The sequence below is a fragment of the Gastrolobium bilobum genome, unplaced genomic scaffold, assembly GCF_033153095.1.
Source record: "Gastrolobium bilobum isolate Gb01-03AN ecotype WA unplaced genomic scaffold, APGP_CSIRO_Gbil_v1 utg5369, whole genome shotgun sequence".
Lineage (NCBI taxonomy): Eukaryota > Viridiplantae > Streptophyta > Magnoliopsida > Fabales > Fabaceae > Gastrolobium > Gastrolobium bilobum.
The window spans coordinates 731,738-747,043 of record NW_026899621.1 but is presented as its reverse complement, the minus strand read 5'-3'; the positions used below and the strand labels follow the sequence as shown (position 1 = coordinate 747,043).

General features: G+C 35.2%; 1 protein-coding gene across 2 annotated transcripts; it reads right to left on the bottom strand.

Moving 5' to 3' along the window:
- Positions 1 to 221: 221 nt before the first annotated feature.
- Positions 222 to 3,810, bottom strand: LOC133292035 (outer envelope pore protein 16-3, chloroplastic/mitochondrial). 2 transcript variants are annotated; one of them, XM_061490408.1, is made up of 3 exons: positions 3,673 to 3,810; positions 2,443 to 2,784; positions 224 to 728 (listed from the first exon to the last, which is right to left on the bottom strand). In XM_061490408.1, the coding sequence occupies exons 2-3, from the start codon at positions 2,774 to 2,776 to the stop codon at positions 574 to 576; spliced, it is 489 nt and encodes a 162-aa protein (XP_061346392.1). In that variant the 5' UTR covers positions 2,777 to 2,784; positions 3,673 to 3,810; the 3' UTR covers positions 224 to 573. The 2 variants fall into 2 exon arrangements, with proteins under 2 accessions (XP_061346391.1, XP_061346392.1); XM_061490407.1 differs by lacking the exon at positions 3,673 to 3,810 and having other exon boundaries at positions 222 to 728.
- Between the last annotated feature and the right edge of the window lie 11,496 nt (positions 3,811 to 15,306).

Below are 15,306 nucleotides of genomic sequence, written 5' to 3'. Positions count from 1 at the left end.
CTACGTAGGCAGATTCGTATAAATTTCTAGCATCCAAAAATCCGCCTACGTATTCTAGAATAAATGAATGACAATTGCACTAAACTTCAATGCATCAATTGCACGAAAGATTTGTTCCGGCACCCGGCACCAGGTCTCTGCCACACCATTTATATCATTTCTAAATGGTTGAAAAGCAAAAACACGTGACTAAAACCGTTGGGTGCAGTATCAACATACCTCAAGACATCATTCCTTATTCAAATTGTATTGACAATCTTAAAGTTACAACACCAAGCTCTACCACACGTTTCAGCTTCATATATAATGTTCATCACTTCATCCCATGGAAGAAAATGGACTATTAGGTAATTTATGGCCACGGAGGACTAACATGCAATTTAGATTAACACAATAGCACATTTATTGGAATTGAACCAGTTCAGCACCAGCAACTTAGAAAAGAAAATTATGGAAAGACAGCCCAGTATGTCATTCCAACTCAGAAAACAAACAACAAGCTCAACAAAGAGTGATCCACTCTCTCCTATCAACTTGAAATGTCTTCGGTCATAAAGGTGCATTAATTAACAATTATGCATCAGCATCAGGACGAGGTCTTTTCTTTACTGTGTAAGCAGCGTACTCAACATCATCATCATGTTTTAATTTCTGACCTCCGAAATCAATATATGCAGATGTGAATGCCAGTGCTGATCCAGCTGAAATTGCAGTCGAGATGCTCCTTCCTACAACAGAGTGGACAGCAGATAAACTTGTTAAAAAAAGTCAGATCCAGGGAGACTAATTTAGATTATAAAGTTCGTAATCCTGGTTTAGTAATTCATCAGGTCCAGAAAGGTAACTTAGCACTCTTAATAAGGTTATAAAGGAAGGGTTGAACACCATCCTCAGTAAGCATGTTTAAAGTAGATCCAATGCGGTTCACAAGAAGAAAAAAATGCAAATGATGAAAATCACGGGTAGTCCATGTACAAAGTAGTTGATTAGGATCAAACAACTTGACATGATGCCCTATATATGCACACAAGTGGAGAAACTCAGAAAAAACTTGAAAGGTTAGCAGTATAAGTCAATAGTGATGACAAGAAACTAAAAAACATTTAGAAAAAAGGAACAAATAGAGCAACATAAGTAATAAAGAAGTCAGAACTTTTAAAGTAAAAAGATATAAACAAGTCTTGACTAATTACAGATATTTGGAGATATCTTACATCCCAGCAAGTAAATAGGACTGTAACCAAAAAAACAATTAGATGCATCAAATAGTTTTTTTTTTTTTTTTTTTGGTAAATTGCATCAAATAGTTATTAATAACTATATACGGACTCAGAAGCCAAGAAGAATTATTGAGTTGTCATTAGAACCATCTATCACCAAGATTGTTCCTTTTGAAGATTTTAGGCACATATCGTTGAACTAAATAATTCAATGAGCTAGCATAATCCAATGCAATAAACTCTTTTACACAGTACAAGGCCGCTTTACATGATTGGAGAAACTTGCAGCTTAAGTGTATACACAAACATAGAGATAAACATAGAAAAGCAGAAACAATGTGGAAGAGCATCCTTGAATGCATGAAATAAGTATAATACTGCTTAAAACTTATAGCAAGAAAAGAAATTAATCACCGACATCACTATTTTCCATGTTTACTTGAAGCATTATAATTTGTTACATGAGGCAATAAAATTAAAAGTGAGCCTCTGCAAACTATAACAAGGGTCATAATATAATCTCCTAGCACCCAAAAAAAAATCTATTTCATGTTCTTACTAGAACATCATGCTACCAACCAATGGACCAAGTACAATTGAATGAAAGCAATTCAGAAAGTATAATTCATAGCCTGTCTTTTGTGACAAAAAACCTCCAAATACAAGAAACCTCCAAATACAAGGATCCCTGAATGACAGCAAAAAAGCACAAGATGTCAACATAAATGTCAGATTCATTGCCATAAAATCAACAAGCTTTCTAGAACTAGCTGAAATAACATAAGAGATATGGAATGAAAGGATTGGCCAAAGATACCCCCCTCATGCACATAGAAAAACAGACACACAACCACAAGAAGATCAATACTTGCTAGCCAAAGGAACCCAACAAAAGCCAACGATAGATTAGCTTCCTTGGCAGACATTAAAAGCACCAGTGGCCATCTAGCACAATGACATAATCATGATAAAAGAAGAGAAAACATAAAGTTCAAATACACTAATTTTCAGAATGAACTGGATCAAGTCCTTGTTTATATGATGCTTCTCCATTATCATGCCTAAATTAGATTATGGGAGAAAATATACAAAGCACTGATTGAACTTTGTTCACTATTATCAACAACAAATCAGTAGCTTAATACGAGTAGCCAGATTCTAAAATCTAGATATTAAAATATGCAAATTCTCTGGCATAAATATTTGTTAGAGGAAAGGGCACCTTTGTAACCAAAAACAGTTGCACCAGCAACGAAAGCACCGATAGCTCCATTATACAGATCCCTTTTCATCCTATAGTTTTGCAACAACTGTTCCACACCTATGAAGATTCCTCCTATGGCAGCAAATGTCAACCCATGGTTGCCCATCATCTTAAAAGTTCTTATCAGCCCAGGAAGAGCAACATTTCTCTCAACCCGAGGAACATCATACCAGGTGGCAACTACAGTACCCCAGATAGTGCCAGCAACTAAACCAGTTGTTGCACCCTTGATAGTTTTCATTAGGGAAGAATCCTCTTCTTCCAAGTACCTACGTTCTGCAGGGTCCACCATGATTTTCTCTGCACAGCAACAAAAAATTGCGAAAGGAAGACAAAAGTTATACCTTCGATCAATGATCAAATCACTACTACCCATTACTCATGCCAGAAGATGCAGTTAGATCACAACATCCCACACTACAAGCATTTACCTCTGAAACAGAACAGGGAAAATACAATTTAACTTCCACTAAAACGCAATTTTGATAGGAATCCTTTCCAAATTTCTAAATTTGGAAATTTCTAATTTCTAACCCTAAATTTTGATAGGAGTCTAACTCTAAATTTCTAAAAATCATAATGCTTTAAAAAAAATAAAAAAAAAGTACACAGCGTATATTTGCCACTGGGGGCTTACTGATGATAAATTTCTAGAACACCTCATTTAACATTATTTCATTTTTCTTTAATATGTAATTTAAAAAAATAAAAATAAAAATCCACCGTTAAAAAAGAATGCATAATATAATTATCCGTTGCTGGAAACAGTAATGGTATTATTAACAAGTTGAAATCGCTGAACCACTTCCACAGTAAGACCAGATGATAATCGATCCAGAAAAAACAAAAAAACAAAATGAACTCCAAACCACACAAAATAGCATAAGTCTAATTGGAAAAACATGGAAACATCGGCAGTAGCGAACGAAGCATAGAAATAATAATAATGATAAAAATGAATCTAAATAATCAAATAATCAGATCGAGGAACATTATTGAAACATGCGCTATTTAAAGGGGAAATCAGAGAGAAAACCCTAAAATGATGTATAAACAAGGTAAGCTATTATGCTATGCTATGCCATGCCTATGGATGGGTTTTCGAGAAGAGAATAATTCACACACAATTGCAATTGCAATTGCAATGTCGATAAAGAAGAAAAAGAAAGAGAGGTAGGTATAGTTGACCTGTGAGAAATTGAGAAGAGAAACTCGAGGTTGGGGATTAGGAAGCGACTCTCTCTGAAGTGTAAACTCTGAACTGCTTTTACAGCCAGCGTAGCGTTGCTCCTTGCCGGTACTACTCCTATAAATAAACACTCAAGAGTAATGTTGATCTGCACAACATAATAATAATAATAATAATAATAACTGAAATAATTATATAAAATTGTGGAGTTTATTATTATTATTATTATTATTTTTTGAAAAAGTAGTGGACCTTGTAATCTTATCTCTGTTGTATGAGATAATTATCTCATGCAACATGAGTTTAATAAATCCCTAATAATAATTTGTCTATTATTACACTTTCACCCTTATTTTTTTTTCTTATTAATTATTTTCTGTAATTTTTTTCCATCCAAATTCATATTTAATACTATTAGTTATTAAATTAATTTATCTATTTTAGCCTTATTTTATATTTTATAGTTTTGTCTATCAAAAACAAAATCTGACCATAAAAATTTATAGAGCTAAATAAAATTAATTATCCTAAATAATAATAATAATTAATTTTAGAATAATTAATTTTACCCTAAATGTAACCATAGTGCTTTACTATACTCCAATGTTACACATGCTCACTTATTTATTCTCTGAAAAAGTTAGCATAAAAATATACAAACATGAGATAAATCTCAGTAATATTGGAATTTTCGAACTATAATCAATTCAGTCACTTTAGCGGAAAATATAATTCTCTCAAAATATGTTTATAATAAGAAATTAATATCATGAATATATATATATATATAAGCAAGACCTTTGTGAGTTCTTCATTGACATACTCAAACCTTTATGGGCCTACGGTATACCCAAACCTTTGTGGGTTCTACATATAAACATATAAAGAAAAGTATAGTCTTTAAAAAGAAATGACTAATGCTCAAATTATGTGAATTATGTATGTTAAAGGTTCTGTATAGCGGAGCTCAAGCCATGATAAGGCGTTTTTTATCCTATAACCATATTATCTCCTTATTAGTCAGTCACATCAGAATCATTCAGTATGTCTTGGGCAGTGCCCCACACCAAAAAAAAAGATTCTCTCTCAATATTATCTTCCTCTTTTATGTCCCCTAATTCCTTCTTTTCTTCTTTTTTATTTCTCCTTTCCTTTATCTCGGCTTCCTTATTCTCTTTTCTGTTTCCTTTTTCTTTCGAGAGTCTGACGTTTCTTTCTCGGCTCTCTATTTCCTTTCTTTTTTTCTCCTCATGTTTTCCTTCCTTCCTATGAGGGCACACATACACAGACACACGCACACATGTTGATTTTTTTCCTTTACTTTTTTTCTAAAAATAAAAATACGCACACATGTTGATTCTTTTTCCTTTACGTTTTTTCTAAAAACAAATATACGCACACATGTTGACTTTTTTTTCCTTTACGTTTTTTCTAAAAACAAAAATACGCACAAACACATATGTTGATTTTTTTTCTTTTACGTTTTTCTAAAACAAAAATTAACTAACTAATCATTGCATATAAATAAGATTCTAAAAAAAAATCTATCTGACTAATCATTCATATTGATAAGAATTTTCTGTTTGGCTTAAATAGGTACTTCTACATATTCCTTACTTGTTATTATCACGTTATTTTAATATTTTAATAATTTGATATTTATTTATTTTAAATTTTGTATTCATATTTACTATATTATTATTATTGTATTTTTTAATATTTTATTTTTATTTTATTATTATTATTTATTTTTAATTATTACGCTGTTCTCGTAAATCAGTGTTTCATTCATACTGTTTCGACTCTTCTTGCATCATTTTGGCGCATATTGCGCCATTATAAGACAACATTTGGCGCTTCTTGCGCCGTTTCAACATTTTCTAAGCTTTTTAGGGCATGTTATATCAAAAGAAGGAGTGTTAGTTGATCCTAGTAAAATCTCAACTATAATACACTGGGAGAGATATAAGACCACAATGAAATTGATAAATTCTTGATTTACCATGTTTTTATGCTAAATTCTACAAGAATTATATGGTAGATTGCATGGAATTCAAGGTGTTATATGATAAAATCATAAAGATTTAAAAATTGAGCTAATGTTTTGATATCTTGCATATTTTGAAGAAAAATCCACAAGATTTGGTGCTAAGAAGTGATCAAAGAATCATAACAAAATATTTGAAGCTCAATCTGAACCAAAAGAAACCAATGCAAGCCCAGTCAACCCAATCTGCAGGATCTTAAATAAAAACAGAAATAAATCAAGATTTGATTGGGAATTGATAGAGATTCATGTGGAGATTTGATGAAGAATTAAAAGATATGACTTCAAAGGTTATAAACAGGGAGCTTGGGGTCAATTCAATCACTCATTCACAGACACACCACGGGAAATACACAGAGACCCAAAGGAGGAATCCTGTTGCGGAGCGTTGGAGCACTGGGGAACCAAGTAAACATCACACCAATGGAGGCTTGGGGAACTATTTTCTTTCTTATTGCTTTTGAATTCGGTATGTTAGGCTAAGTTTTTCTGTAGTTAGGGATAGATGAAACTCAATTGAATCCTTATGTTTATGAATTAAATTGTCTCTGAATTCTTCTCTTTTTATATTTGAATAAATTTATCTGTCTTTAATGCTTTCTATTAGTTTGCTCCTTATAGATTGATTTAGGGGAATTGTATGGCAATAAGGTTGTTGGTGCATGAACCCTGATCTGCTAAATTTATCACAATCCTTGTGATCTAGGGATAGACATAGGGCAATTGTGCAATCTTTAAATTTTTGATCTTAATGCATGTTTTCTCTGGGAATAATCGGAGAACTAGAGTTCTTTCAAGATCACATAGATTTAGGGTAACAAGGAATTGAACCATAATTAACTTAGAAAGAATTTATTGACATTATATTAAAAGAAGATTCTTGACAGTATAATTCATAGCATATAGAGGAGATTGGGAAAAGTCGAAACCCTAACTGTGCTTGTTTTAAATCTTAATCAATCATCTTTTCAATTGCTTTCTAATTTTGAATTTTAATTTGCATGTTATTAATTATTTTTAATTTCACTTCTCTTCATCTCAATCTTTGTTGTCCAACTAAATCATTGTTAGCGAACTAGTGCTTGAAAACCAATCCTCGTGGGAACGATCTCGTACTCAATACACTTTTATTACTTTTACGACCGGTGCACTTGCCGAAGTCGCAACAGAAATCAAAAGTTTTCTAGGATTGACAGCATATTATAGAATGTTTATTAAGGAATTTTTACAACTAGTATTACTTTTAACTAGGAAGGGAATTCCTTTTGTGTGGACACAAGAGTGTAAGGATTGTTTTTAAAATTTTAAAAATAAATTGATATCTGCACTAATTTTGATAATTCTTGACCCATTGAAAAATTTGAAGTTTACAGTGATGCATCTAGAAAGTGATTAGGATGTGTCTTAATGCAAGAAAGAAAAGTTGTAACTTATGCATCAAGACAATTGAGACTTTATGAGGAAAATTATCCAACTCATAATTTAGAATTGGCTGCAGTAGTTTTTGCACTTAAAATTTGGAGGTATTACTTGTATAGGGTCTAATTTGAGGTTTTTAGTGATCATAAGAGTCTTAAATATTTATTTGATAAAAAAGAGTTAAATATGAGACAAAGGAGATGGAAAATTTTTTTTTGAAATATTATGTTTTTGAACTTAAGTACCATCCAAGAAAAACAAATGTGATAGCTGATGCTTTAAGTAGAAAGTCTCTACGCGTGTCACATTTAATTATCAAAGAAATGGAGTTATTAGAAAGATTCAGAGATATGACATTATCTGTGACTGTGTTGCCTCAAAGTTTAGGTATTAGTGAAATAAGAGTGGATAATGGGCTAATAGATAAAATTAGAGAAGCTTAGCAGGAGGATTCTGATTTTGAAAATTTTATGGAACAGAAAGGATTTACCAAAGAGGAAGATAGTTTGGTGAAATTTCAAGAAATGATTGTTGTACCTAAGAAAGAAGATATTGTGATAGAAGTTTTGGATAAGGCACATAGCAGTAAGTTCACAATTCACTCTGGTTCCCCTAAAATGTATCAGGATTTAAAAAAGATGTTTTGGAGGCCAGGAATGAAAAAAGATATTTCCAAGTATATTTCAAAATGTTTAGTCTATCAAAAATTAAAAATTGAACACCAAAAGCTTTCAGGATTATTTCAGCCATTAGATATCCCAGAGTGGAAGTGGGAAAGTGTAGCCACTAATTTTGTGATCGGTTTATTAAGAACTCAAGAGGGATGTGATGCATTTTGTGTAATCATTGATCGATTAACCAAATATGCTCATTTTCTACCAATTAGAGCCCAGTATTCTATTGAGAGGTTAGCCTGATTGTGTATAAAAGAAATTATTAAATTTTGTGGAGTATCTTTAAGTATTGTGTCAGATAGAAACCCTAGATTTACTTTTAGATTTTGGGGATCTCTGCAGCGAGCCTTTAGAACTAAGTTGAGACTTAGTACAACTTATCATTCTTAAATTAATGGTCAAACTGAGAGAACCATTCAAACTTTAGAGGATATGTTAAGAGGTTGTTTTCTTGAACGAGGAGGTAGCTGGGATAAATAATTGCCATTAATAGAGTTTGCTTATAACAATAGTTACCACTCTAGTATTAGAATGGCTCCATATGAGGCACTTTATGGATTAGAAATATAGTTCTCGAGTGTGTTGGTATGAAAAAAGGGAACAATAATTGTTGGGATTGTAATTTGTCTAAGAAACCTTGAGACAAAGTTAGATGATCAAAGAAAATTGAAAAAGCTTAAAGGAGACAGAAAAGTTATACTGATAACAGGCAGAAACCTTTGGCTTTTGAGGGAGAACATGTCTTTCTAAAATTTTCTCCTACTACAGGTGTAGGCTTGAGTCATGACTCTCAAAGTTAGGAAATTAAATCCTTGATACATTGGTCCATTTCAAATACTCCGAAAATAGGGCCAGTTACATACCAACTTTCCCTTCCACATCACTTTTTCAATCTCTACAGTGTTTTTTATATTTCTCAGCTTAGAAAATATGTCTCAGATCCCTCTCACATTTTTTATATAGACCGAGTATAAGTTAAAGAAAATCAGACTATTAAGACTAGATTAGTTCAATCCTTGACAAAAATTTGAAACAACTCAGAAAGTAGAATGATTCCGTTAATCAAAATATGCTGAGAAGGACTTTTACTACACGAAGCTACATGGCAAAGAAAAAGAAGATTTATGGCAGAATTATCCAAAAAATTTCTTAGAAGGTATGTCTAAATTTTGAGAGCAAAATTTTATTTAGGAGAAAGAAAATATAATAGTCCAATAAAAAATAATAATAATTAATATATATATATATAATAAAAATAAAAATAATACGTGTATAAAATAATAAAAAATAAAAAGAAGAATAAGTAAATATATATATAAGTATTAAAATAATATTATATAAATAATAATAATATATAAAAAATATCATTTGGCAAGGAGAGGGCCACGTGGAACACCCCCCTCCAAGCCATAATAATCATAAGCTTGGACTTTAATTAGTGATAAGGTAATCTTAATTATGTAAATATTCATGATGTAAGACATTACAAAAAGAAAAAGAAGATCAGCGCTGATGTGTGTATATATATATGTTACCCCATTCACTTCTAATTATGTTTTGGGAGTTAAGAACAAAAAGTTGAGAAAGAATAAAAATTTGTAGAGAGGAAAAGAGAACACGTAGAGGTGAGAAAGAGAAAGAAGAAGAAGATAAAAACAAAGGAAGATAATATTGAGAGATTAAATTTTCTTTCATTTTTTTTCTTTTTAGTTATTATCTTAAAGATATTTTTAGAAAGTCGTAATAGTAATGTTATTCTGCTAAATTTCTTTCTTAAATTTATTTTTTTAACTTTGTTCTTACTTTTAATTTTATTCTAGAAGATTTTTTTTTAAGATTGATTATTAGATTGATGAATTATTTGATACTAAATGAATATTAAGAGAATGTGTAAATTTTAACTGAATGATGCTGTTGTAAACTGATCCACAGAGTTTGGGTTCAAATGGTTATATGGTAAGGGATACCTTATCATTGGTTTGAGCTCCGCCAATTAGACTATTTCACACGTAGAGACCTACAAATTTGGGCTTAAATTAGCTTCACTTAAGTATTACACAATTTATTACTTATTATTATTTATGAAAGTATTTCATTTTTATGAAATTATATGAGAGAATGATATTTTCGTTATTACGACTAGAATTGTGATAGTTAGAAAATCTCAATATTACTCAGATTTTTCTCACGTTGTTTGTTTTATGCTAACCTTTTCAAATAAGCATCATGCCTATGTTACGTTTTTCACAGAACAATCCAATATTTATCCAAATCAACAAGGAAAACAGATATATTAACACTCTTTTGTATTATTCAGATGTAAAAGAACACTCTGAAACATAGATTTGTCCATCTTAAAGGAAAATTACATCAAAGCCAAACCAGCAAATTACAATGTAAAAGAAAAGATAACCGTGAGACAATTCTAGAGGTCCCACACTCTCCCAAGCACTCGCTTCTCCAATATTCAGCCCCTTCTTCCGTTCCTTCCCACTCTCCATATAACCAACTCATGGCACTGTACGCATCATTCAGTTAAGGGGTATTCTTGGGACTTCCTACTGATGACATGTCATCATCTGAGAGTTGCTCTTCTGTGGCATTTGGGCCTTGCTTATCTTGGATCCATACACTCCTTGCTTTGTCCCTTTTGTAAGTCTTAAGCCTGATTGTATCAATACTCCCTCCCATTTGTACAACCTTGTCCTCAAGGTTGAATTGAGGAAACTGACTGTTGATGACTGCAAACTCCTCCCACGAATTTTCAAAGATTGGTAAATGGCACCATTTAATCAACACTTGAACCATGTCCTGGACAGACCGCCTTACTCCCATAAGAGCTTTGGGTTCCATCTTTAATTCCCAATTATCACTAAGGACAAATGGAAGAGGTTGGATTGTAGTAGCCACCTTGACTTCCTTCTTAAGTAAACTAACATGAAAAACAGGATGTACCTGGCAACCCGATGGGAGGTGTAAACGGTAAGCTGCTTCACCAATCCGTTCCAGCACTTGATAGGGTCCATAGAAGCGTGGGCTAAGCTTCTCATTGATGTGTCTAGCAATCGTTTTAAGACGGTATGGTTGGATTTTGAGGTAGGCCCAATCCCCCACCGCATACTGGACGTCCCTACGGTGTTGGTCAGCAAAGTGTTTCATTCGATCTTGTGCTTTGAGGATGTGATGCTGCAAATCTTGCAAAATGACATCCCTCTCCTCCAAAGTTTGAGAGACTGCATCAACTGAAGGAATAAACGTCCCACACTTGAACAAAGTCGGCGGATCCCTGCCATACAAAGCTCTAAACGGGGTCATGTCCGTTGCATCTTTGAACGTCGTGTTATACCAAAATTCAGCCCAAGGAACCCATTTGGGCCATTCCTTGGGTTTGGTGCAGTAAAAACATCGTAGATAGGCCTCAAGACAACGATTAACCACCTCTGTTTGGCCATTGGTTTGAGGATGATACGCTGTGCTATAATGGAGCTTGGTATCTGCACACTTGAAGAGTTCAGTCCAAAAATGACTTAAAAAGACTCTGTCACGGTCTGAAGTAATAATGGCAGGAAAGCCATGTAACCTTACTATCTCTTTGACAAATAATTCAGCCACCTCCTTAGCCGTATATGGATGTTTGAGGGGGATGAAGTGAGAATATTTGGTGAACCGGTCAACTACAACCAATATAGTATCAACTCCCCTTGATTTTAGGAGTCCCCCAATGAAGTCTAAGGATATATCCTCCCAAACTTGAGTTGGAATAGGCAGTGGTTGTAAAAGCCCAGCCGGGGTCAGATTGAGGGACTTACACTGTTGACAGATATCACAACCAGCCACATAATCCCTTCCCAATAGACCACTTCAGCCAACCTTTTGTACGTGCGAAAGTACTCGGAGTGGCCACCGACCCCAGAATCATGGTACTCTTTCAATAAGGAAGGGATAAAATTAGAGGATTTAGGAAAAACCAACCTGCCATTATAAAAGAGCTTCCCTCCTTTCCTGGAGAATCCTTTATGTGCATCAGGCGCGATCAGCAAGTCCTGAACGATCCCCTGCAGTCTTGCATCCTGCTGTACCTCCCTTCCTAAATCATCCAAAGCTGTCCACTGCACCGTAGACAAAGCTGCAAAAATCATTTGTCTGGACAAGGCATCAGCTACTTGGTTGTCCTTCCCTGGTTGGTATTGAATCTCAAAGTCAAACCCCATCAGTTTGGATATCCATTTCTGTTGATTTTCACTCAGAATTTGCTGTTCAGTAAGAAACTTCAGGCTCCTTTGGTCTGTCTTGATAATGAAATGATTACCCATGAGGTAATGCCTCCATTTCTTGACTGCAAACACTATGGCCATGAGTTCTTTCTCGTATACAGATTTGGTTTGAGCCCGAGTGGAGAATCCTTGGCTCATAAATGCAATCGGTTTATTATCCTGAGTGAGAACCGCTCCAATCCCCTTCCCCGATGCATCAGTGACAACTGTAAATTGCTTGTTGAAATTCGGTAGAGCCAACACTGGTACTGAGCTCATCATCAACTTCAATTGATGGAAACTATCATCGGCCTCCTTATTCCATTGAAAACCATCTCTCCTTAATAACTCCGTAAGAGGCTTTGCTATTGAGCACCTGAATGGACGAATATTGGGCACCTGGCTCCCTGTTTTGAGGTGTATTGCATGATCTATGGCTCGAGCTGGTGGCAGCTCCTTGGGTTCCTGGAAAACCTCCTCAAATTCAGAAAGCAGCTGATCTATCTCAGCCCACTGTGCTTCATCTTCCAGATCCTCTTCTTCTGTCGAATCTACATAAAATCTATGTGCCTGATTCTTTAAAGCCTTAGTGATGGATCTGTATGAAGCTCCCGACCTAGACAGCGAAGAATCTCCTTTAATGGTGGTCTCCTTCCCCCTTTCTCCATATTTGAGAGTCATCTCCTTGAAGTTTGCTTTGATTTCCCCCAATTGAGTGAGCTATTCCAACCCCAACACTACATCAGCACTACCCAACTCAAAGAGATACAAATCTTGTTTGATTTGGGTCCCCTGAATATTGATGTTGACCCCATGACAAACCCCTTTACATCCCACCTTACATCCATTTTCGATTTCTACATGATAAGATGGAGTATCAAAAATGTCCAACCCCATTTTTTCTACCATCTCCCTCTTTATAAAATTGCTTGATGCCCCACAATCCACCATAACCACCACCTGCTGACCTCTGATCTCCCCCCATACCTTAAGTGTTTGGCTTGAAGAGAGCCCTAACAGGCTTTGTAAAGAGAATAGCAGCGGTTTTTCCAGCTCACCTGTGTCCACAACCGGAACTACCTCAACTTCTTCCCTTTCTCTCTCGCCTTCTTCCCCGATTTCGTCGTCCACCAACAGCAAATGCAACTGACGAACTTGGAACTTGTGGTTTGAGTGCCAACGATCCCCACACTTAAAGCATAAGCCCTTGTTTTTCTGGTCACGCCATCCCGCGGTTGACAGCCTCCTCACCTGACCGGTATCGTTTTCTCCGGCGCGAATTTCAGCACCCGGGGTCATCGTCTTCGTGTTCGTCCCTTCGCTAGGGTTCCCACGATGGGTATTCACTTGACCCACACTCGCTTGACTAGACCCGGTGAAGGATTGAGTGGAGTTAGCCCTGTTACTCACTCCTGGGTTCAAGTTTTGGGTTGTCCATGTCTTACTTTCATATGGGCCTGAATTTCTTGCTTGGCCTAATGATAACCGATTTGGTCCAGTTGCCCAATTCCTCCCCAAGGGCCCTAGTCCTTCTTCCTTCCAAGCCGCGTTGCGTCTCTCCACTTTGATGGATAACTTCATCATCTCCGTCAGACTGAGCTCCGGTAACATAAGTAATTCTTCTCTGATACTGGTACGAACTCCGTTGAGCCAGGCTCCTTTGAGCAGATCTTCATCTTCAAAACGAAAAGCCCCAACCATCTTCTCAAATTGGGCACGAAATTCGGTTACACTCCCATTTTGTTTGACCGTGTATAATGCCCGGTATAGGTTGTCCAGGGCCTCCGATTGAAATCGGCTGATTATTTCTCGCCGGAAAACTCCCCAAGTCACATTCGGATGGCTCACCTCCCACCAATGGAACCAGTGAAGAGCCTCCCCTTCCAACACAACCAACACAGAATTCACTTTCTCAGCTTCGGTGACCCCATTTACTACAAAGTAACTTTCCACTTTACTCAACCACCCAAAGGCATCCTCACCTGAAAACGTGGGAACCTCCAGGCGTCGGTGAGTTGAGAAATTCATATTAATCCTCCACCAATTCCTTCTTTCGTAGTGACCTGAACCTTCCTCCTCATCATTATCTCTGTCGCGAGATTGTCCGCGTCTCCTCTCCTCCATCTCGTCTAACCGACGGAGTATATCGGTCATACCCAATTCATTTGCTCCCAATCTACGTAGCAGTTCGTCATGTCTAGCGTCATTTGCATCCAGACTCAATAGAACTTCTTCCTGCCTCGCACACCCTCTGCACAGTCCTTCCTCGATCAAATCCATTCGGTGTTCCATTTGTCGCGTTATTACCATTCCACAGAGCTCCTAGATCGGAGCTCTGATACCAATTTGTTACTTTTTTCACAAAACAATCCAATATTTATCCAAATCAACAAGGAAAACAGATATATTAACACTCTTTTGTATTATTCAGATGTAAAAGAACACTTTGAAACATAGATTTGTCCATCTTAAAGGAAAATTACATCAAAGCCAAACCAGCAAATTACAATGTAAAAGAAAAGATAACAGTGAGACAATTCTAGAGGTCCCACACTCTCCCAAGCACTTGCTTCTCCAATATTCAACCCCCTTCTTCCGTTCCTTCCCACTCTCCATATAACCAACTAATGGCACTGTACGCACCATTCAGTTAAGGGGTATTCTTGGGACTTCCTACTGATGACATGTCATTATCTGAGAGTTGCTCTTCTGTGGCATTTGAGCCTTGCTTATCTTGGATCCATGCACTTCTTACATTGTCCCTTTTGTAAGTCTTGGGCCTGATTGTATCAGCCTAGTTTATGCATTTCCGGTGAAGGATGAACTATTACTATTTACTTTTATGAAGATTGTTGGAAGCTATATTTCATCCGAATAGTATAGAAGTTTATACCTATAGATTAGACTGAATAAGGCTTATATAATGTATAAATTTGTAACTTTAAGTAATTAGAAATGTAATATATGTATTGTACTAATATGAAATAACTTAGGATGTAAAATCTGATATAGAATAGTTGAATGTAAAATATATGTATCTAACTTGGTACCATGTATCAAGTAACTTGAAAAAGTTTGTATTATCTATTTATATTTATATTTCTCTAAGTATAATTTAAGAAATAATATAATATTATCTATATTAGTTAGTTACAGAGGATGTTACAATAACTAAAATAATATTTTAAATTGTGACATCTATTTTGAATAAAATATTTGCTTTGCTTTAATATGTGACAT

Coding starts and splice junctions, on each gene's coding strand:
- LOC133292035 (XM_061490408.1), bottom strand. CDS start 2,776: ATGGTGGACCCTGCAGAACGTAGGTACTTGGAAGAAGAGGATTCTTCC. Junction 729..2,442: donor AACTGTTTTTGGTTACAAAG/GTGCCCTTTCCT, acceptor ACTCTGTTGTAG/GAAGGAGCATCTCGACTGCA.